This window comes from Rhinichthys klamathensis, unplaced genomic scaffold (genome assembly GCF_029890125.1).
Source record: "Rhinichthys klamathensis goyatoka isolate OS25496 unplaced genomic scaffold, OSU_Roscu_1.1 h1tg001033l_1, whole genome shotgun sequence".
Taxonomy (NCBI): domain Eukaryota; kingdom Metazoa; phylum Chordata; class Actinopteri; order Cypriniformes; family Leuciscidae; genus Rhinichthys; species Rhinichthys klamathensis.
In genome coordinates this window covers 32,635-57,399 of record NW_026607314.1, presented here as the reverse complement: position 1 = coordinate 57,399, position 24,765 = coordinate 32,635, and the positions used below count along the sequence as shown (strand labels likewise).

The window sequence follows — 24,765 nt, the reverse complement described above, 5'->3', positions numbered from 1 at the left end:
ATCTAGCCTAGCCTAGTCTAACCTAACCTAACCTAGCCTAACTTAGCCTAACCTAACCTAATCTAATCTAACCTAGCCTTATCTGGCCTAATCTAGTCTAATCCAATCTAATCTAATCTAGCCTAACCTAGCATAATCTAATCTAATCTAATCTAACCTAACCTGACCTTATCTGGCCTAACCTAGTCTAATCCAATCTAACCTAGCCTTATCTGGCCTAACCCTAGTCTAATCCAATCTAATCCAATCTAATCTAATCTAATCTAATCTAACCTTATCTGGCCTAACCCTAGTCTAATCCAATCTAATCTAATCTAATCTAATCTAATCTAATCTAATCTAATCTAATCATGTCTAACCTAACCTAACCTAGCCTAGCCTAACCTAACCTAACCTATCCTAGCCTAGCCTAACCTAACCTAACCTAACCTAACCTAACCTAACCTAACCTAACCTAATCTAATCTAGTCTAGCCTTATCTGGCCTAACCCTAGTCTAATCCAATCTAATCTAATCTAGCCTAGTCTAATCTAATCTAATCTAATCTAATCTAACCTAACCTAACCTAACCTAACCTAACCTAACCTAACGAGCACATCTAATGACAGACACATCTTTTCTCTCCCGTTAACGAGAAATGCTTCCAGTGCCATGAAGTTTAATGAGAAAGTGTGATCACTGCATAGATCACTGCAAATCTAGTGTTATAGATTGAGCTGAATATACGTTTAAAATGAAAGTGCAAAGATGGTGTCCTATTTTAGGGTTTCATAATTTACGAGTATTTCCTCTTCTTTTTCATTTCTTCTTCTTCTTCTTCTGCAATAATCTGCTTCTTTAAAAGAGACCAACCTCAGATCTGTTCTCCAAAGCATTACAACCATTCAAATTCAGATCTATGGTCAAAAAGACAGTCACATTTCTATTTACATTAATTATTTAAATTTTATAAAATAATTTTGTAATAATTCTAAATAAATAGATTATTAATTTAGTATTATTTCTTATTTCTTTATTTTTGAATTAATATATTTTTATTTTATGTAAAATAAATAATTAAATGAAATTAATACAATTTAAAATAGGATTACATTTTTTTAAATAAAAATGTAAAAAAATAGCAATAATACTAAGAAATTATACAGCTAAAATGCAACTCCAAGACAGCTTACATTCATAAGCACATGATTGCAAAATCTATGCAAAATATCACTTTTTTTTTTTTTGGTTTGTAATATTCATTTCATCAATAAGACCATGCTTATGCTTTATGTAACATGTAATAAATATAAATGTAATGATAGACACCCAGTGTGCCGCATGCAACGCACGTCATTTCATCAATCATTTAAGATCCGCTGAAAGGTCAATTACACTGTTTTGCACACGATTAAGAACGGCACAGCAACAAGTACATTCAGACGCTCACACTGTATCCTTAATACAGTAACTGTCAATATTAATTGTTTTAATTGCAAATAAAGCAGGAAATACACGCCAGACATTTGCTCGGCTCTTCATGAGTTTTACAGCCGAGTGCTGATGAATATTCATGAGAAGTTGCTTTGTCAGGTTTTGAGAGTTTGAGTGACAGCTGCACTCAGCAGCTTTTGCGTTTTTTTTTAATGCATTTGCTTGTGATGAATATTAATAAGCACCTGTCAGCGTGTGAACACAGCAGGTCGTTAGGGTTGATTATGAGTGTCCGTTCACACACACACACACACACACACACACACACACACACACACACACACACACACACACACCTACACACAGAGTTAGACTCGCAGTAAACCCCTGTGAACCAGAGAACAGAGAAGTTATGAACAAACATTCTTCCAATAACTTTAATAGAATGTTCGTTCAAAGTTGTTTGTGTTTAATAATAACCTCAAAATCTTGGCACAAAAATATTGCACATGGAGTTTTTTCCCTGAAATGTAACAGTGTTTAAGAATGTTCAGAATGTTCCGAGAACATTCAGAAGTAACATTGCCAAAATGTTTGCAGAATTTAAAAATGGAATGTTCCGTTAATGTTCAAAGACAGTCTGAGAAGATTAAAGCACATTAGCAGAATGCTCTTTTCTTTCTTCCTCGTTCTGATGCTCAGTTTGAACTTCAGCAGATCTTCTGGATCATGCCTACATGCAGCTGATTGGCTGATTAACAGGAGTATCTAAAGTGGCCATGTGTGGGAGAGAGTGTGTGTGAGTGAGAGAGAGTATGTGTGAGTGTGTGTGAGTGCGTGTAAGTGTGTGTGAGTGCGTGTGCATGCGCGTTTACGTGTGTGTGTGTGTGTGTGTGTGTGTGTGGCAGGGAGATTCACCCTATAACTGTATTTCTCTGCAGTGTGTGTGAGAGAGTGTGAATGAGTGAGTGTGTGTGAGTGTGAATGAGAATGCGTGTGTGTGTGAATGAGTGAGTGTGAGTGAGTGTGAGTGTGAATGAGAATGCATGTGTATGCGCGTTTACGTGTGTGTGTGGCAGGGATATTCACCCTATAACTGTATTTCTCTGCAGTGTGTGTGTGTGTGTGTGTGTGTGTGTGTGTGTTTAGCAGGGAGATTCACCCTATAACTGTATTTCTCTGCAGTGTGTGTGTGTGTGTGTGTGTGTGTGTTTAGCAGGGAGATTCACCCTATAACTGTATTTCTCTGCTGTGTGTGTGTGTGTGTGTGTGTGTGTGTGTGTGTGTGTGTGTGTGTGTGTGTGTGTGTGTGTGTGTGTGTGTGTGTGTGTGTGTGTGTGTGTGTGTGTGCGTTTAGCAGGGAGATTCAACCTATAACTGTATTTCTCTGCAGTGTGTGTGTGTGTGTGTGTGCGTGTGTGTGTGTGTGTGTGTGTGTGTGTGCGTTTAGCAGGGAGATTCACCCTATAACTGTATTTCTCTGCAGTGTGTGTGTGTGTGTGTGTGCGTGTGTGTGTGTGTGTGTGTGTGTGTGTGTGTGTGTGTGTGTTTAGCAGGGAGATTCACCCTATAACTGTATTACTCTGCAGTGTGTGTGTGTGTGTGTGTGCGTTTAGCAGGGAGATTCACCCTATAACTGTATTTCTCTACAGTGTGTGTGTGTGTGTGTGTTTAGCAGGGAGATTCACCCTATAACTGTATTACTCTGCAGTGTGTGTGTGTGTGTGTGTGCGTTTAGCAGGGAGATTTACCCTATAACTGTATTTCTCTACAGTGTGTGTGTGTGTGTGTGTTTAGCAGGGAGATTCACCCTATAACTGTATTTCTCTACAGTGTGTGTGTGTGTGTGTGTGTGTGTGTGTGCGTTTAGCAGGGAGATTCGCCCTATAACTGTATTTCTCTACAGTGTGTGTGTGTGTGTGTGTGTGTGTGTGTGTGTGTGTGTGTGTGCGTTTAGCAGGGAGATTCGCCCTATAACTGTATTTCTCTGCAGTGTGTGTGTGTGTGTGTGTGCGTTTAGCAGGGAGATTCACCCTATAACTGTATTTCTCTACAGTGTGTGTGTGTGTGTGTGTGTGTGTGTGTGTGTGTGTGTGTGTGTGTGTGTGTGTGTGTGTGTGTGTGTGTGTTTAGCAGGGAGATTCACCCTATAACTGTATTTCTCTGCAGTGTGTGTGTGTGTGTGTGTGTTTAGCAGGGAGATTCACCCTATAACTGTATTTCTCTGCAGTGTGTGTGTGTGTGTGTTTAGCAGGGAGATTCACCCTATAACTGTATTTCTCTGCAGTGTGTGTGTGTGTGTGTGTGTGTGGTCAGTGAGACATCTGTTCATCGTCTCAGGCTGGGCTTTAAAGGATCTTGAGTGAAACACAGATCAGTATCTTGTTCAGTTCTTGCCAAGCGAGTGTTACTCCGCAGATGACCAGGATATGTGACGCTCGTCATGATGAAGTCTTGTGGAAAACTGAAACGAAGCTCTAAACACATTCATGCTCATACGAACACACTGAACTATGAGTCAAATGCAAGATTGATGCAATGACTCACACTTTCTGTTGCTATTTTTCAGTGTATTGTTCTTGTACAGATGATGTAAATAGCTAAAAAAAATCACACACTTCTTTCAAAAACATAAAACAATCTTACCAAAATTATGCAAATGAATCAATGTCACTTTCTGTTTTACTTTCCAGTGAACCTAGCAACTCGAACAGTTTTTGCCTCTTAAGTTTATATCAGAGATGCTATTAAATGATTATAGTATTAAACTGCCGTCACACGCTCACGAGTGGCGAAACTAATGACACGCTCTTATGGAAACTTAATGGGCAAATAAAAATCACATCACACATAGTATAATATTAATGATGTTGCTAACTATATATTGCCTGCAAATCATCGGGAATATTAAATATATTACCCAGTGTAAAATATATTAACAGAAGGAAAATGGATAAACTATGAAACCTCAAACTATGAGACCATAGATTTCAATTTTACTTCTATCTCTCATATTTGAGTATTTTTATTCTTTCTTTTTGTAGGTTCCCCCCCCCCCCCCCCCCCCCCCCTTATGTCGTTATTAGTCCTGCCTGAAACCGTTTGGTTTCTGACCAATCACAGCAGAGCAGCTCTCAGAGGGGCGGAGCTTAGAGAGACTGAATCCTTGATCGAAGCGTTTCAGACACTGAGTTGTATTATGTGTATTATGAGAAAATTAATGTGTTTTTTGCATGCAAACTTGTATAGGAGCACCTAAACCTGATGTACTAAAATAAAATAAAAAAATGAATAAAACCTATAGATGTATTTCACTAAACTTTAACTAAAATCAAAATGAAACCAGAAAATATAAAATATAAAAACTTTAATGAAAAATATAATAGTAAATTATACTAAAATAACACTGTTCAAATGTGAGAGTAAAAAAAATAATAATAATGAGGAAAAAGTCCCTTAAGCCTCTGGGGTCTTCGGTGTTTCTGGGGTCCTAGAGATGTGTTGACATGATATTTGTGCTTTTTTTAGTTGCTTATAAACATATTAATGACAAAGGTGTCATTACACTCTATTCAGCACAAACAGGGCTACCATAATATGTGAGCAACATGCACAGTGCCTAAAATAGGTGAACACACCCATGCTAAAGTTGACTAAAATGAGGAATAAAAAAATCATCTTTTGGAAATTGATTTTAATTCCTTAATTAGAAAAATGAGGAAAAATCCAACCTTTAAGGACACCAATTTTCTTTGTGAATGAATAATGTATCGTAAATAAATAAATGTTCTTCCTTAAATTACAGGGGGCATGCGTCAGGACACCCCTGTGTTAAACTCCCATAGAGGGGCAGATTTTTATTTTTAAAGGCCAGTTATTTCATGGATCCGGGACACTATGCGTCCTAATAATGTTCCCTCGGCCTCTGGGATTAAAATATCCCCACTTCATCACACACTCTTCACCAAACCTAGAGATCGGCATGGGGTACTTTCCATAAGATCATCTCTCAATGCAAATCAAACCAGCTATAGGCTAACTGAAATAAAACCATGCCGATCTCTAGGTGTGTGATGATGTGGGGATATTTTAATCCCAGAGGCCGAGGGAACTTTATCAGGACGCATAGTGTCCCGGATCCATGAAATAACTGGCCTTTAAAAATAAAAATCTGCCCCTCTATGGGACTTTAACACAGGGGTGTCCTGACGCATGCCCCCTGTATTTTAAGGAAGAACATTTATTTATTAATTTCGAACGGTAAACAGTCAGTTTCACCAGAACTCCTTTACTAGGTGTCCTCTATCACTTTTTAATGGACACCCTGCAGCCAATCAGAATCGAGTATTCACCCAGACTATGGTATAATAGTGTATATGTGTGTGTGTGTGTCTGGTGATCTGATGGTAATTACAGCAGAGTCTGCGTCCCGTGGCCTGATGTCGTGTGTGTGTTCAGGGGGGAGGCCGTGCTTCAGTGACGGGGTGATCTTTGCACATCACTGCGTGTGTGAGGAATACACTAATTATTCAATTAGACCTACTATATATAGGCCTTATGCAGAAGTAATTTCGTGAAAATGATCATTTAAAAGAAATTAGAAACAATTGTAAACCCACACACTGGTTTCTAATTTACTTTTAATATTATTTTTATTTTTAACCATAAACCTAAACAAGATGAAATTAATTAAATTCAAATTAAATTTTTAGAGCTAAAATAACAAATAGGTTATTCATAACTTATTCAGTTTAAGTTCTGCTTAATAAAAAATGTGATATTAACTCAAACCATGCAATGCATTAAGTAAAATTAACTTTTTTTTATTTAAAAATAAGTTAAAAAAACTCATTTCGTTTAGTGACTTTCAGTGTTAGGTTTTACAGTGATATATATAGTAAGTCTAATTCAAGAATTTAAGCAATTTCTACTTCATTTTTTAAGTAAAATGAGATTAAACTTTTGAAGTCAATTTAATATAATTTAAATTAGTTGAAATGATTTGTACAGCCAATTTAATTATACTTAAAAATTTGCAAAAAGTTATGGCAATATATTTTTTCTTCCATTTCTTCAAAGTTAGTTATATGAGATTCAACTGAATTTATAAGGTCAGTTCAATATCATTTAAAAGACCTGAAAATAGGAGTAAAAAAAATGACGTGCACAGTCAGTTTGATTATACTTAAATATGTAAGTCTTCAAATTGGTGTATTTTTACAGTGTAATCCGGTCACTGATTATATAAGCTTTATTATCCCTGAGTGAACCCGTCTCAGTCTCTTTAGATGAATCCTTTACCCGTAACACACTTATTCTCATTATATGTGGAGCATTAAACTATATTATCAAGGCCTTCTTCATTTAATGGATTGAATCACCTTTCTGCAAAAGATGAACGTTATTGTGCTAATGGACTATTGAATATTATCCTGTGATATTAATCATTTTATGAGGGTTAGTTTGACGTAGATACACTTGACCTTCCTGTGTTTCCTGGAAAAAATACTAGGTATAGTAGGATATACACTCACCGGCCACTTTATTAGGTACCCCATGCTAGTAACGGGTTGGACCCCCTTTTGCCTTCAGAACTGCCTCAATTCTTCGTGGCATAGATTCAACAAGGTGCTGGAAGCATTCCTCAGGGAGTTTGGTCCATATTGACATGATGGCATCACACAGTTGCCGCAGATTTGTCGGCTGCACATCCATGATGCGAATCTCCCGTTCCACCACATCCCAAAGATGCTCTATTGGGTTGAGATCTGGTGACTGTGGAGGCCATTTTAGTACAGTGAACTCATTGTCATGTTCAAGAAACCAATTTGAAATGATTAGAGCTTTGTGACATGGTGGAAGTAGCCATCAGAGGATGGGTACATGGTGGCCATAAAGGGATGGACATGGTCAGAAACAATGCTCAGGTAGGCCGTGGCATTTAAACGATGCCCAATTGGCACTAAGGGGCCTAAAGTGTGCCAAGAAAACATCCCCCACACCATTACACCACCACCACCAGCCTGCACAGTGGTAACAAGGCATGATGGTTCCATGTTCTCATTCTGTTTACGCCAAATTCTGACTCTAACATCTGAATGTCTCAACAGAAATCGAGACTCATCAGACCAGGCAACATTTTTCCAGTCTTCAACTGTTCAATTTTGGTGAGCTCTTGCAAATTGTAGCCTCTTTTTCCTATTTGTAGTGGAGATGAGTGGTACCCGGTGGAGTCTTCTGCTGTTGTAGCCCATCCGCCTCAAGGTTGTGCGTGTTGTAGCTTCACATATGCTTTGCTGCATACCTCGGTTGTAACGAGTGGTTATTTCAGTCACTGTTGCCCTTCTATCAGCTCGAACCAGTCTGGCCATTCTCCTCTGACCTCTGGCATCAACAAGGCATTTCCGCCCACAGAACTGCCGCTCACTGGATGTTTTTTCTTTTTCGGACCATTCTCTGTAAACCCTAGAGATGGTTGTGCGTGAAAATCCCAGTAGATTAGCAGTTTCTGAAATACTCAGACCAGCCCTTCTGGCACCAACAATCATGCCACGTTCAAAGTCACTCAAATCACCTTTCTTCCCCATACTGATGCTCGGTTTGAACTGCAGGAGATTGTCTTGACCATGTCTACATGCCTAAATGCACTGAGTTGCCGCCATGTGATTGGCTGCTTAGAAATTAAGTGTTAACGAGCAGTTGGACAGGTGTACCTAATAAAGTGGCCGGTGAGTGTATATATATATATATTATATTATATTATATTATATTAATTATATTATATTATATATCAATAATTGACACAAAATAGTCGGGCTATCTAATTTATATAAAAACAAAAATTATTTTAACCTATTACTTTGCCTAAAAGATGATCCAAACAGGGAATGGGAATATAATCCAGACAGGGAACATCGCACAGACTACCGACAAACCCTGGACTGATATATATATATATATATATATATATATATATATATATATATTAATGTCATATTTTTGCTGTAACAAGGCATTTGATGATTACTGTTTTGTTATCCGTTGTTTGGCTGTACATTACAAAATAATGTTGTCAGACTCCTTGTGCATACACAAATCTCAGTGGATTATTACAATTAATGGCAAAAGGAATGTTTAGAAATGTAAACTATATTTCCTTCTGACACAATACAGCAAAATATATATAAAAAAAAATTTTTTGTTGAAAATACTAACATGCCTAAGACTTTTGCACAGTACTTTGTATATATAATTGTGACAATTATTGAGGCAAAATAGTAGGCCTAAATAATTTTAATGTTGGCCATTTATTGTTTTTTAGACATTCAATTTGATTACATCATCCAGAATATTATTGCATCCATAACTGCTTAATGATAAAGCATATTTTGCGTTGTGCTTCAGAAACATCTCTCATGTTGCTGTTGTTTTGGTGTCTTCTGCTAATTAATCAGTTTGAGATCAAATCAATATCATATTTTTGCTGTAACATGGCATTTCGCTCTTTTATTATCCGTTGTTTTGCTTTATTTACAGATGTTTCATTCAACTGTGGGTTGCAACACAGCTTTGCAATGCTGTTTGTGAATGTTTGTAGGAACTATAGTTTCAGGAAACGCTGAACTGTGTTGATGATAACCACAGAATTAGTTGCTTTTTTCGGTGCACTTTGCAGTTTATTACCCAAGAACAACCCATGACTGTGACTGACATGTGTAGCGTCCAACCACTGTTCGTTTGGCTTTTGTCTGCTCTTCAAGATGGGTAAATCTGATAAACAAAGCAACAATATCAAAAGTAAATAATACAAGGATAATAGACTACAAAAGTAAGGCCACTTTAATCAATCCAGTGCATCATCCTCTGCTCACTTTCAGTCTGGTCTCATGATGATGTTTACTTATAATGGCTCTCATTTACCAATCAATCAGGCTTATGGTGACGGATCGAGGCAAAACTATTATTAAAAGCGTGAGCCTGTCGACGGCAGCTGATGTAGTTGTCAGTATTGAATGTAATATCAGCGGCTGAGCCGAAACTGAGCCGACTAAACCCTCCAGACACTGACTGACAGACCAAACTGAGCATTTGTGATTTAATCATGTTCATCCGGCTAGTCTTTCCTCATGCAAAGTGTGTAAAAGCATACACTTGTGCTTAGCTTTGGGTCTAATAATAATGCTAATGAATATTCAAAATCCACTCGTGTGCTTAATTTGAAGTGAGCGGAAATGAAATCAGCTCCTCGTTGTGTTTGCAGCTCCTCTTTGGAGACGTTTATAATGTGGTCTGGTTTAATCACACTTCAAGTCTAAAATGGCTGGTTTACACGAGTGTTTGTCTTGAAGGCTTTGGCCGTGTCCATATGCAAATGTGATGATAAAGTGGATTCAGAATCGAGCCCTCGCATACGCTTCTCTCCTCGCCGGGTCTAAGTGTAGGTGTTCATGATGTCTCCTGTCCTCTATTTATGACTTCTGGGAATGCAATGATTCTTACCTCCAGCTTTACTAAAGCTACAGTGCAACACATCAGTTTATCCTCACATGAAGTGGAACTACAGCGATGCATTATGATAATGAGTTTCTGACTCTACGTTCTAATTGGCTGATCCGGGTTTGAGGCCATTGCAAAATATATATATTTTAAATAATCAGTATCGGTCAATATGTAGGCCTATATTTGAAATTGAAATTATTCGATTATTCCCCCCTCCATTGCAAATCAGGTTTGTTGGCACAGTTTACAGACTTTCAATTAATTAAACAAACAAAAGTAATTGAAATAGCTCAACACTTACACTACAAATGTTTCAAGTGGTTTCCCCAAATTCAACTGAAAGTGCAACTTTTAGTTACTTTTGATATTAAACACTATACCGTTCAAAAGTTTGGCGTCAGGAAGATTTTTTTTTCTTTTTTTTTTCTTTTTTTTTTGTTGGAAATAAATTAAAGAAGTTAATACTTTTATTCAGCAAGGATGCGTTAAATTGATCAAAAGTGACAGTAAAGGCATTTATAATGTTACAAAAGATTCTATTTCAAATAAACACTGTTATTTTGAACTTTCTATTAATCAAAGGATCCTGGAAAAAAATTGTACACAACTGTTTTCAACATTAATAATCATAAATGTTTCTTGAGCATCAGATCCTCATATTAGAGTGATTTCTGAAGGATCATGTGACACTGAAGACTGGAGTAATGATGCTGGAAATGCAGCTTTGATCACAGGAATAAATTACACTTTACTATATATTCACATAGAAAACAGTATTACAGTTTTAAAAATATATATTTTAATCAAATAAATGCAGCCTTGGTGAGCATAAGAGACTTCTTTTAAAAACATAAAAAATCGTATCGATCCTAAACTTTTGAACGGCAGTGTTGGTATGTGTGTATATATATATATATATATATATATATATACTTTTATATTATGCGATTAACTGTGATTAATTGATTTGACAGCATTAATTGATTTGATATACTGTATATACAGTATATTTATATTTTTGGCCATACATTATTTTTTGAGCATAACATAAAATTGTCATATCACATTGGCCAGAATTTTAAAATCGGTGATTAATACTATATGTTCAATATGATATGATATATTAGCTTTCCTGTTGCTCAAACAGTAGAGCGCTGGCGCTTGCAACGCCAAGGTCACGGGTTCGATTCCCAGGGAAAGCAAGACCTGATAAGAATGTAAATGTGTGCCTTGAAATGCAATGTTACTTGCTTTGGATAAAAGCGTCCGCCAAATGCATAAATATAATATTGAACACTAGTGTTGTGCATCATACTGCTGTTTCCACCGTTTTAAAGCACTTTGCATTGCATTGTTAAAGCAACACCTCTTACCACGGTAAAATCACGGTAATGTGTGGCCTCTTGCAGTTTTGGTTTGTTGCTGAATTGAACTTTCTTGCTGTATGATGTGAGTTTGTGCTCAGTGTGACAGCGGGGTTATTATGACGCATCGAACACGAACACCATCATATTCTGACCCTCGGCGGTGTCCCGCTGTTTAGCAGAGGAGGAGCTGTTTCGGGGAACTTTACTGTGTGTTTCAGCACTGTGACGATGGCGGTTTGATGTCAAGACATGCCTGGAGTTTGTCCTTGGCACTGAAGAAGACAGCGCAGTTGTTTGCCATTGTGTTCGGCACTCGCTGCAATGAAGGAAGATACAGCAGATTAATAAAACAGACTGACCATGACTTTATTAGCCTTGATCTCAGAGTCAGCAAACTGCTGATAATAAAGGACTGGTGTGTGTGTGTGTGTGTGTGTGTGTGTTTGAGTGGCCTGACGTGTGTGTGTGTGTGTGTGTGTGTGTGTGTGTGTGTGTGTGTGTGTGTGTGTGTGTGTGTGTGTGTGTGTGTTTTCCAGGGGCCTGACGTGTGTGTGTGTGTGTGTGTGTGTGTGTGTTTCAGGGGCCTGACGAGTGTGTGTGTGTGTGTGTGTGTGTGTGTTTTCCAGGGGCCTGACGTGTGTGTGTGTGTGTGTGTTTTTCAGGGGCCTGACGTGTGTGTGTGTGTGTGTGTGTGTGTGTGTGTGTGTGTGTGTGTGTGTGTGTGTGTGTGTGTGTGTGTAAATGTGGTCTGGTTTTCTCACTCATCATTAGAGTGTAATGAGAGCGTATAACACACTCATTAGAATGTGTGGATGAACTCTATATGCGCTTATATCCAGATCAGCTCTCAGAAGGCCTGCAATGAGACCTCTTCACGATTAATGCACGACGAGAGGAAAACACATGGTGCCAAATTTCCACAGGTTTTTCAACATTGAAAATAAATAATATGAGATGCTATAATGAAATTTAAAGATTTCTTTTAATTCTCATCAAAGCTGCAACAACGGATGAACTGATCTTTAAAATATTAAAGACAAAATGTAATTATTGATTAGTTGGGTCTTAGATTAGTTTGCATTGTGCCCTGAGAACATCTAAACTAAAAGTCTGTGAAAAACTCATTTTACAATCTAAAAAATCTTGGGATATTTTTTCTACCCAAATCCTGGGTTGAGCCTTTTGGGTAATTTTTTTTTCTCAGTGTTTGGGCAGTTTTTGTGTAACTCAGATCCTGGGTCAGACGTAACAACCCAGTGTTTGAGTAGTTTTTGTGTAACCTAGATCCTGGGTCAGACGTAACAACCCAGTGTTTGGGTAGTTTTTGTGTAACTCAGATCCTGGGTCAGACGTAACAACCCAGTGTTTGGGTAGTTTTTGTGTAACTCAGATCCTGGGTCAGACGTAACAACCCAGTGTTTGGGTAGTTTTTGTGTATCTCAGATCCTGGGTCAGACGTAACAACCCAGTGTTTGGGTAGTTTTTGTGTAACTCAGATCCTGGGTCAGACGTAACAACCCAGTGTTTGAGTAGTTTTTGTGTAACCTAGATCCTGGGTCAGACGTAACAACCCAGTGTTTGGGTAGTTTTTGTGTATCTCAGATCCTGGGTCAGACGTAACAACCCAGTGTTTGGGTAGTTTTTGTGTAACTCAGATCCTGGGTCAGACGTAACAACCCAGTGTTTGGGTAGTTTTTGTGTAACTCAGATCCTGGGTCAGACGTAACAACCCAGTGTTTGGGTAGTTTTTGTGTAACCCAGATCCTGGGTCAGACATAACAACCCAGTGTTTGAGTAGTTTTTGTGTTACCCAGATCCTGGGTCAGACGTAACAACCCAGTGTTTGGGTAGTTTTTGTGTAACCCAGATCCTGGGTCAGACGTAACAACCCAGTGTTTGGGTAGTTTTTGTGTAACCCAGATCCTGGGTCAGACGTAACAACCCAGTGTTTGGGTAGTTTTTGTGTAACCCAGATCCTGGGTCAGACGTAACAACCCAGTGTTTGGGTAGTTTTTGTGTAACCCAGATCCTGGGTCAGACGTAACAACCCAGTGTTTGGGTAGTTTTTGTGTAACCCAGATCCTGGGTCAGACGTAACAACCCAGTGTTTGGGTAGTTTTTGTGTAACCCAGCTCCTGGGTCAGACGTAACAACCCAGTGTTTGGGTAGTTTTTGTGTAACCCAGATCCTGGGTCAGACGTAACAACCCAGTGTTTGGGTAGTTTTTGTGCAATCCAGATCCTGGGTCAGAAGTAACAACCCAGGGGCAAAACGGGACAAAAATGTTTAATTTTTACTTCTAATATTTGTTAAATGAGCTTAAATGTATGCAATATTCAAAACTATAAAACATATACTGTAAAATATGATAAAAAATAAAGGAATCATCATGGAAACCATTGGTTGTGTGGATTTTTTTTTTTTTTTTTAGTTTAGAGTTTAGTTTTTTTTAAAGTTTAGAGGATTTAAGTTATTCTGTAAACATTCATGAAGTAAAAAAAAGAAAGAAAATAGCATATAGTAAAAATGAATCAACCCATTATGCTGGGTTAAATAGACAACCCAATTTGCTGGGTAAAATTAACCCAACATGTGTTCTGTCCTATGTTTACCCAGCCCTTGGGTTGAAAACAACCCAAATTTGGTTGTTTTAACCCCGTGTTTTTTAGAATGTATAAATGTCCCTTTACTGTAACTTCATGTTCATATTGCACACACACCCAGAAAGCAAGAGTGTGAAGAGTGTAAATGTCTCTGTCATTGTTAAAATAAATGTCAAATAACGCTGTGATTGTTGTTAAGCTTTAAAATGATATGAAACTTGAAATCCTTTATGCTATGAAAGTTTTAAATGAACACTAACTGTAATTGGCCACAGTAGAGCATATGCATCGAAATAAAGTGTTACCGTAAAGACTTATTATTGGGCTTTCGGATTGAAGCCGACCCGAGCTGTGTAACGGGACAGGAGCATCTCTGGGAATTTGGACAACTGTCTGACCTTTCCTTTCCTCTCTCTCTCTCTCTCTCTCTCTCTCTCTCTCTCTCTCTCTCTCTCTCTCTCTCTCTCTCTCTCTCTCTCTCTCTCTCTCTCTCTCTCTCTCTCTCTCTCTCTCTCTCTCTCATTGCAGAATAAGGTGCTGAACATTGACGGGGTGAGGGTTAAACTACAGGTGAGCATCCTTTCTTACATGAGACTCTTTAATGATATCTCAAGATGACGGTTGGTTTACAGCTTTACTACTATGAAAGCAAATAAGAGACATAACTATTTGAAATTTAACAGCCACTGAATACTTAGTTTTGAAATATTTTATTTTGAAAAACCTTTATCTGAATTTATTTGCTCTGAATTCACCCCATTGAAATTATTTTACTTTGGAAACCATGTATCTGAATTTATTTGTTTATTTGTTTTGTTTAAAAACTTGAATTTCGATTTTAATATTTTTCAATGCTCACAAATTCAGATAAAAAAAAAAAATCAACTTACAGAATTTCAGATAAAATAGATTCAGGTTGATCAAATTCGACTGCTCAAATTCAGATAGAAAAATTCAAGTTAAATATTCACATGGTAACATCCGGGCTACCCAGGATAGGAAAAACAGCTGAGCCTGTGTAGAGACAGAGGGTATTTAAGCCACGCCCACAGCGGGGCGAAGCAATCCAACCGTCTCCATTGACTTTGCATTGCGAGAGGCTGCCTCCTTATAATAACATATAACAAAAGACAGAAAAATGCATAAAAGCTGCTGTGTGACAAGGTGTTCAGCAAATAAGCTAAAAAAAACACACAACAGAAATACAGTTTTATAAGCTTCCGAACCGGTAAAGCCAGCCTTTAAGGAGACAAAAGTAGATAGGCTTCAGGCAATAAGACGTGAAGCATCAGCAGGAAGAATGGGTACATTTAATATATCTCCTCTTCTCAGGTTCACATAGGGTGGTGAAATAAGCAATCGACATGGTTAAAATTATGAATTTTTTTTTTTTTTACAATATCATGTCGCGTTCCAGTGCTATATGGGGAGGCTGGGCGTAGTTCTCTCAGAGTAGTTCGAGAAATAGTTGCGCTCTTTCTCAATTGATCCACTCTTATGTCCTGAAAAACAAACCGTTTTTGGGGTCGACAGCGTATAAAAAATAATTTCTGGGTTATTTTGCTTGTTTGCTGTACACCTTGTCACACAACAGCTTTTAGACATTGTTTTGTTTTTTGTGTCATAAATGACAAGGAGGCAGCCTCTCGCAATGCAAATCAATAGAGACGGTTGGATTGCTTTCCCCCCGGTGTGGGCGTGGCCTATCCTGGGTAGCCCGGATGTTACCATGTGAATATTTAACTTGAATTTTTCGATCTGAATTTGAGCAGTCGAATTTGATCAACCTGAATCTATTTTATCTGAAATTCTGTAAGTTGATTTTTTTTTTTCTGTAAGTTGATCTGAATTTGTGAGCATTGAAAAATATTAAAATCGATATTCAGGTTTTTAAACAAAACAAATAAACAAATAAATTCAGATACATGGTTTCCAAAGTAAAATAATTTCAAAGGGGTGAATTCAGAGGAAATAAATTCAGATAAATGTTTTTCAAAATAAAATATTTCAAAACTAAGTATTCAGTGGCTGTTAAATTTCAAATAGTTATGTCTCTTATTTGCTTCCATACACTACAAACCAGAACAGAACTTCTTTCTGATCTAAACTGGCCTTTAAACTGCAAAAAAAGTTTTTGTTTTTTTGTCTAAAATCAAGCTTTTCGATTTGTTACGATCTGTCGGCATTTATATGATCACTTCAAACCCTTGAGTAGTTGGATGGTTTAATTATCACATCTCTATGATATCTGCTGTTTTGAATAGTACGGCGATGCGTTTGGATGTTGCTTTGCTTCCTCTGGCTAATATTGAGTAAGTAAACACTGAATGTGCATCTGGAGGATCAGCTGTAATGAGAGTTTAACGAGGCTGTCATTAATCATTAACGCTCCATTAGCAGCAGGACGAGACACACTCACTCCACTGTGTGTTTTATTAAACCAGACAGACGCTGAATAACCACGTTCATATCAGAGAATACAGTAGATGCTTTTCTGAGGTCGTTAATTATTGTGGATAGGAATGAGTGTGTGTGTGTGTGTGAGAGAGAGAGAGAGACAGAGTGTGTGAGTGAATGTGTGTATGTGTGTCTGTGTGTGTATGTGTCTGAGTGTAAGTGTGTATTTGTCTGTGTGTGTATGTTTCTGAGTGTAAGTGTGTGTGTGCGAGTGTGTGTGTGTTTGTTTGATTGTGTGTGTGAGAGTGTGTGTACATGGTATTAAAATACATTAATATATTATATAAATAATATATAATATAATATATAATATATAAACAAAAAAGCTATAAATCCGTCATACAATACCCAGCCTATGAAGAGCAGTTACACTCTTCAGTTAAATAAGAGCAACAGTAGTGTGTATTGAAAAATAAAATAATTATGCAAAAAATACAAAGTGAGTCTATTGCATGACAGTCTGTTCATCACACAAAGAGTCTGTGAGTCATTTTGAAGAAAGAAACTCATACAGATTTAAAAAAGACATGGAAATGCGTTCATAATGGCAAAATTTTCATTTATTTAGTACTGTGTGTGTGTGTGTGTGTGTGTGTGTGTGTGTGCATTATCTCCCAGGCTTTATTAATGTCAGGCTGTCCTGCTCATCAGGATTCATGTCTTGCACATCAGCTTCATCAGTGTGAAACACGACCGTTCCGACAGGTCGCCGTGTGTGTGTGTGTGTGTGTGTGTGTGTGTGTGACAGGCTGCTCTTATCAGGACAGGGACTGTGTAATAGGTCTTGACCTCAGCCATAAATCCTCATGCTTGTGTTCTGCCTCGCGTCATTAACACACATAATTAAAGCGCTGCTCTGCTTCTCGACTCAGATCTGATGTGTGTGTGTGTGTGTGTGTGAGATGAGTGTGTGAATGAAGCAGGTTAAGTGTGTGTCTCCTCTTGCTCTGTAGATCTGGGACACGGCGGGACAGGAGCGGTTCAGGAGTGTGACACACGCCTACTACCGAGACGCACATGGTGAGTTGCACTTTACTTAAATGTGAAAGCAAATCCACTTTGTTTGGCCTTCCAAAAATGGATGGAATTTAGAAATGAATGAAAATTATGAAATTAATTTCAAAATTATGAAATTAATCGGTGTAAACTTACCACTGTGAAAAGATCTGCTCCAGTTCATTCCAATCGATTGGCGTGATCATCCATATGTTCAGATATGATACGGTGTTATTAAAGTCCCCCTGCAGTCAATAATGGTATCCCTTAAAATTAATCTTTGATCACCAAAATAACCAAAAATTCTTCATGTCTTAAAATATCTTGAATGTAACTCGACACCCTTGCCTCATTTAGTATACGCGGTTCTATGAATATGCAAATTAGCCTCCACCCAATGATTATGGTAAGGCGTGTTATATATATTGTTTGGCCAATCACAACGCACTGGGTCAGCTGGCCAATCAGAGCACTCTGAGCTTTTCAGAGGGAGGGGCTTTGTAGAAATCAGAGTGTTTCACAGGAGCTGTGTGAAAAATAAGGTGTTTTTTGAACATAAAGGGCCAGATTTACTAAACAGGATTTACTAAATTAGCGTGAGAGCGCAATCCCATAAAAGTTCAGGGCGTGATTTACTGACGACGCACAAATGAAAGAGCAGAGACGCAGCCGGATCATTTCCTTAATGACCAACACAATCTACCGTTTCCCAGCGTAAATTAGCGTCTGGTTTAAATAATGGCGCGAATACCAGTAAATCGACGAGCGCAAACCTTAGTAAATCACTGTGCATGATCATTTAAATACTCCCCTCACATAATTTTGCGTCTCAAAAGGGAAACTCCTACAAATGCATATGCAAAAAATAACCCTGTCCATGCCTTTTCAGCGGAAATATTTCACTGTGTGTCTTTAGTAGATCCTGACAGTAGTTTTTAAATGCCAAGAGAGGGTTTGAGCTGGCGCCGGCTGTCAGTAAATCTGGCCCTAAAGCATGCTAACCTATTCTATTACAATAATGACCTTTTAAACGAACTTTTAAAACCCCTTTTACTGAAACAATGGGACGAATTAGTACATTGTGGCCACGATTTATTAAAATGAGGGAAGTCATTTTGAATGCATGGCCAAGATTTGATAAAATGAGGGTATGATTAATAAAACAAGGGAATTAAGATGCAAATGAGGTGAGAAAAATGTGCCTAATTTTGATGTCTTCATGATTTGTTATGGAAAACAAGACAGCAACAACTACAAAAACAGATTAAGAAAGTGTTGCAAAAGTTTGGCAGTGTTTCTCTGTCTAAACTCCTGCTGTGACTGAGTTAATGCTTTTATTAATATAACTCTAAAAATGGCACATTTGACGCTCTATTTTGCTCTCTCTGTTTCTCCTTCACTTTTCAGATTCTCAACTAGTTTTGTTTAGATTTTACATTAAGTGGCGTCCCATCGGTTTATCATACGAATAAACTAAAATGCCTCTACAAATGTATTATTATGAATTATGACCTGCATAAACACAACACAACCTGACATGCTACAAATGAATGAGAAAACAGAAATGTTGTGAATGCATAAAGAACAGCAGAAGTGTGATTTGTGAGTTGTGTTGACGTATTTATATTTGAAAGGGAAAAATAATTTCAATTGAATATCAATGACAACATTGAAAGAGTGTAAATGCAACAGCAGAAGTGTGATTTGAACCCATTTCTGATGTATTTTCTGAGGTCACGAGGTCATGCATCTGTCTAATGCAAACATGCTTAATGAATTTGATGTTACAAAAGAAACGTTTTTCTAAAAGGCATTTATTGTGCCGTCCACATGATTATATTTTTAGCTGCATTTATCAGTTGCATTCAGCGCTGCTTTTCTCCTGCTGTCCACGACCCTTTCAGAATAGACCAGTTGAGAATCACTCATATATGCGACTAGCATGTCATAAACATCATTTATTGCCAAAACAACAACATCATAATCCAAAACAACACTTTTAGGATAAGCGTAAAGCATATAAAGAATATTGCGTTTGTAATCTGGGTTCATCAACTTCCCTGTAGACATCAGTACTATCCGTAAAGTCATCCATAAAGTGCAAATGTTTTTTTTGTTGGTTTTTTTGTACCTTCTAATTTCTCTATGGGAGAGAAAATGCCAAACATAAAAGTTTTGTTTTTTCGGCATGTTGATGACATGAAATAATGTGAGAGAAATTCGGTTGTTTTAGAACATTAAACCAAGTGTTTTACTTTTTTTACTCTCTGAAACGCCTCAACTGTAGTCTTGAGTTTCTCCCGGGAACGAACACGTCACAATATTCCTCAATATAATAATTAATGCGCAGAATAAAGGGGCGGGGCCTGGTTGAGTTAGTTAGTAGTGTGTTAAACTGGCGGTTATGGTAATTAGGGGCAGGACATTTCCCAAACACACTCGAAGCGCTCGACCAATCACAACACACTGCTCCAGCCGACCAATCAGAGCACAGTGTGCTTTTCAGAAGGAGGGGCTTCATAGAGACAGGAAGTAAACAGAGCGTTACTGACAGACTGGGAAGAGAGGAGCCGCAACAATGGGGAATATGAGGAGAATAATCAACATTCAAGCAGGAAAACCTGTTCTAGTAGAGCCCAGGAAAAAAAAATGAAGACCTTGTAAAAGGGGATAACACAGTTTAAAGGGTCCTCTTTAAACTCCTGCAGTCTTTCGTGTAGAAAACATTATGCAAAGGGACTTTTGTGTGCAAATCCTGCAGTAACAAGACGTGTTCAGCAGCATACAGTAAATATCTCTTGAATATATAATATACTGTACCAAACATATGTATCTTATCAGAGTTGCACTACTGAATTTAAATGATGTAAGCTTGCATTCGTGCTTGTGTTTCAGCCATTTCAACCAACCTGGAACAGAAAGAGGCACTCAGTGCTAAAGTATCGACCATCTAAAGCAGAACCAAATGACAAACAGTCATGACAAAATGCATGTTCCTGTAGGCAGAGTCGCTGTTTTGCGTTCCCGTTTCAGTGCATTGTTAATTTTTCAGTGATGCTTAAGCAAAAAAAACGCTTTCCGAGAGCATGTGCGACCCACCCACACCAGCCCACGTTCTTACTTTCAAACGAGACTGATTGGATCATAAACAGCAGCTATTATGACCTTTTTAAATGAGGTTCTGATGCACACACACACACACACACACACTCAGCATGCTCTTTGACGTTTGATTGATGTTTAAATAAATGCACACTTTTATGCAGCCAACATTTTCCCCTGAAGAGCTTGTCACATGCAAACATGTGCATGCAAACCCATAATCACATCGTCCGTGGCGTAGACATTAGGGATGGCGGCTCTCGTATTGTCCTGCATGTATGCTGTGTTTTATTAGTCTGAGTGAATCAGTGTGTAGAAGAGACTACTGTACTCCTGACGGACGCCCACACACTGCCTCTCCCATCTGTGCCTGTGTGTCGTCCAGCTCACCGAGAGACGTGGCACTGCAACACACACTGCAGATCAGAGGAAAGCACACCTTCACAGGAGATCTGGGAGAGGAATGCATTTAAATACATTAGAATTATCATGAGCTTCTGAAATGCAACCTTTTTTATTATTATTACGGTATGGTATTCTTTGAAGTATACGCTTTAGATTAGGGTTAATTCGCACTATTAACTATGAATCTTGCCTCAATAAACTCCTAATCACTGCTTATTAATAGTCAAGTCAGCTTTATTTATATTTAGATAGAGCTTTTTACAATACAGAGTGTTTCAAAACAGCTTTAACAATGCAACAAAGATGGTTTCTGTTGTACAGCAGATCTAGAAGAAAACAGTGTCATAATCCAGATTAATGTGATGGTTCATTTCTGTTGTAAAAAGTTATTAATTTAGTTCATTTATATATACAGCCGCTCTGGAGAAAACAGTGATGTCATCGTGTTCTCATAAAATGGTGTCAGTGCAGGCAGATCAAAAATATTAAATATTAATGTGCTTTATAAGTAATAAACATAAAATCAATATCACTTTTGCAATCGTGCTGACATATGACTTGCTTGTGTAATTTGTTATAAATATTAAAAGCAGCTTTTTTTAATATGTTAGTGCCTATTGCCTTATAAGCTCCATTGAATCCTGACCCTGGTCTGATACAAACATTATTCCATCATTTGTTGTTATTAATTGTATCTCATGTGTCCAAGTCAAATTTCATCCCCAAAACATGAAAGAAATAAGATATTTTGTTTTAAAAATAATCTCTGTTTTTAGGACCAGAAGTCCCGCTGTGGCGTAAATCCAGCTTTTAATGTTGTTTATATGTGTTTTTAATACGCTTTAAGACACACCATGTGTAAGTTCATAAGTCGACAGCATTGCTGAGTATTTTCTGCTTAAAACTGCAGTGAACCAAAGACAGTCTCAAAAACACGGTTTGAAATCGCTGGTGTTTCTGACGTCACAAACGAACTTGTAACCAATCAGATCAACGTGTGATCGTCAACCAGTGGATCTCTGAGCTGAGGGAGTGAGTGGAGGCGGGGCTCATTTGCATATTCATAGAGCCGCGCATACTAAATGAGGCAAGGGTGTCGAGTTACATTCAAGATATTTTAAGGCATGAATAATTTTTTTTTTCATTTTGGTGATCAAAGATGAGATTTAAGGGATAAAATGATCGACTACAGGGGGACTTTAACTTTAGGTATTCAGTGATTAAAGGATGTAGAATCACTCGTTGACCTGATTAGTTACAAAGTCTTTTCTTTTGGTTGCTAACATTAACACCAGCAGAAAAACTGGAATTCCCATTGAGGATAATGGGAATAAAATGCTCATAAAAATGACGGGTAATGATAATTGGGTGGGTGGTCCTAAAAATAGGCTTCATTTTCTTGATTTAAAACATGATTTATTTTGGCTGTAGGGTGAAATGTGACCTAGAAATGTTTTAGCGAAATCTGGATGAGAAATTACGATTTTTACCTGCACTATCACCAGATCTACAGTATTTTCATATACTATTCATCAGATAAAACACACAAACAATGTGAAGGGAAACGACACAGACGCTCTTGAGAGGAGATTTGAAACCCATTCATATAAAATCAATGATGCATGAGGTTCATTCGTTTAAACAAGTGAGCTGTCTCAATGCTGTCTTATTTACCTAAATTGATTTTCCACCTTACAAACCAAATGCACAGCTAATATCAGTGATTAAAAGGCTTTCCGAGTTAAAAGTGCTGTGGTTTGGTTGAGCTGTGTGTTACGGCTCACTCGTCTGCTTTCTCTCCCATGGGTCAGTAATAAATGATCATTTTTGTGGATAGGGTTTTGAGAGCAAGATAATAATGGGCTTGTGAAATGGTTTTGACATAATGATTGTTAATTGCAGTGATTATTGTAGCGCCACTCACATGTCAGTCGAACTCGGCTCTGAAAAGACACTTTGTGAAGAGTCTTTGTTTCCCTGCTCCAGTTTAGTTGTTTATTCAGGCCAATATGCATTTTCTGTTCTTTTGTTCCAGCTTTTTAATATGTTATACTGACATTTACTGTAGGGGAAGAACAGACATCACAGTACATGAAGTATATTTCTGCCTTTAGTGACACAGTAAAACATTCAAGCTTCATGCGTACAAAATTATGGCTGTTTCAAAAGTGAGGATTTTCCATTTATTTACTTTTTAAATGGCTTTTACAATGCAATCTGTGCAATCTTTTCAACTTAAATTGTTGGTTGCACACATGGCTTTGATTTTATTTTATAATAACTTTAGGGTCTCCAAATTATGTTGTAAAATCTAAAAAAAAAGTTTAGTGCATTTACCTTACAGTATAAACTTACAGAAACTCGAAAAATTAGAATATCGTGCAAAAGTTAATTTATTTCAGTAATAAAAAGGTGAAACTAATATATTATATAGACTCATTACATGCAAAGTGAGATATTTCAAGCCTTTATTTGTTATAATTTTGATGATTATGGCTTACAGCTTATGAAAACCTTTTCACAATATTCTCATTTTTAATTTGGGGTTTTCATAAGCTGTAAGCCATAATCATCAAAATTATAACAAATAAAGGCTTGAAATATCTCACTTTGCATGTAATGAGTCTATATAATATATTAGTTTCACTTTTTAAGTTGAATTACTGAAATAAATTAACTTTTGCACGATATTCTAATTTTTCGAGTTTCACCATTTGATTTTTTGAAGCTGATTTCACTTCTGCAATAATCTGCAATCTAAAAAGAGACCAACCTTCGGTCTGAATTACATCAATTACATCCATTTAAGTTCAGATCTGTGTTCAAACCAGGGGCTGACAGTATATAAAACCCGTCTCTCTGATACTCAATATTACACCCACGAGCAGTAAATGTTTCTAGGTTACAGCGGTTTGTGTTTCCATTGAAACATGTATTTGTTCAGGCATTATAAATGGAGAACACCTGGCTTTAGAGATGCTCGTGAACAGTTATTTCCGTCTGCACGGCTGAATGTGTGTGTCGTTGGGTTCAGACACACACGATCGTACAGGACCCCGACACACTGCTGTCATTTCCAATCGCTCTTCCCACGGTTTGGCTCCCGTCACTCAACGCGCACTCGTTCGGCTTGAAAAAACTCTCTATTGTCTTGCAAAAAAAAACAAAGAATTAAAAGCGCCTTGCAGGGAAACTCTGTCACTGTTAAGAGCTGATAAATTTCCATTCAGACCTTCTCCATTCTGAATAGAAGCATGTGTGTGTGTGTGTGTGTTTGTGTGTGTGTGTGTTCCTCCGTCTGCGCTGCTTCCTCCTCCAGAGATGATAATTATCCTTTAATGTTTGCCCTTCACAGACTCATCTCCCCCGAACCCTAAATAAAGCACTGAATCCATAAATACACACACACACTGAAAGCGTTGGTCGGCTTGAAATCACACACTCGTGGGGCCAAAGAAGTCATGCTTTCAAACTCCTTCGTCTTCTAGTAAAGAAAGAGTGCAAAAGGACATCAAATGTCTGAGGTGATGTTGTTCTTCATTCATTCCTGTCTCTCTTTCAGCTCTTTTGCTGCTCTACGACGTGACAAATAAAGCTTCTTTTGACAACATACAGGTAAGACTCATGTGACTCATTTACTGTCATTTTTAAAGTGTCTTTGTAATTATAAACGTGTAAAAGTGTTCTTTCGATTGACTCAAGAGTGCATGCCACTTTTCATTCATCTTAAAGAGCAGTTTCCCTGTTGTTTCGCACTTTAACTGTAGAATTCAGAAACCGTTGTTTATAGTGACACCGGTGGCTGTAAAGGGAACTGCAGCAGAAACGTATTTCTCGTGCACACGTAACGTACAAGAGACTAAACGTGATTCAATAGCCTGATGTTGATTTTTCATTCTTTGCTTAGAAGTAAACACATGTTG

General features: G+C 37.7%; 1 protein-coding gene across 1 annotated transcript in view; it reads left to right on the top strand.

Annotated features, from left to right (window-relative positions):
- LOC130079384 (ras-related protein Rab-26-like) overlaps positions 1-24,472 on the top strand; it is a 53,411-nt gene extending 28,939 nt beyond the window's left edge. Inside the window, exons 3-5 of the mRNA XM_056244629.1 lie at positions 14,411-14,452; positions 17,293-17,359; positions 24,405-24,472. Coding sequence (XP_056100604.1) covers positions 14,411-14,452; positions 17,293-17,359; positions 24,405-24,472 — 177 coding nt within the window. The remainder of the gene's footprint in view (positions 1-14,410; positions 14,453-17,292; positions 17,360-24,404) is intronic.
- The last annotated feature ends 293 nt before the right edge of the window (positions 24,473-24,765 follow it).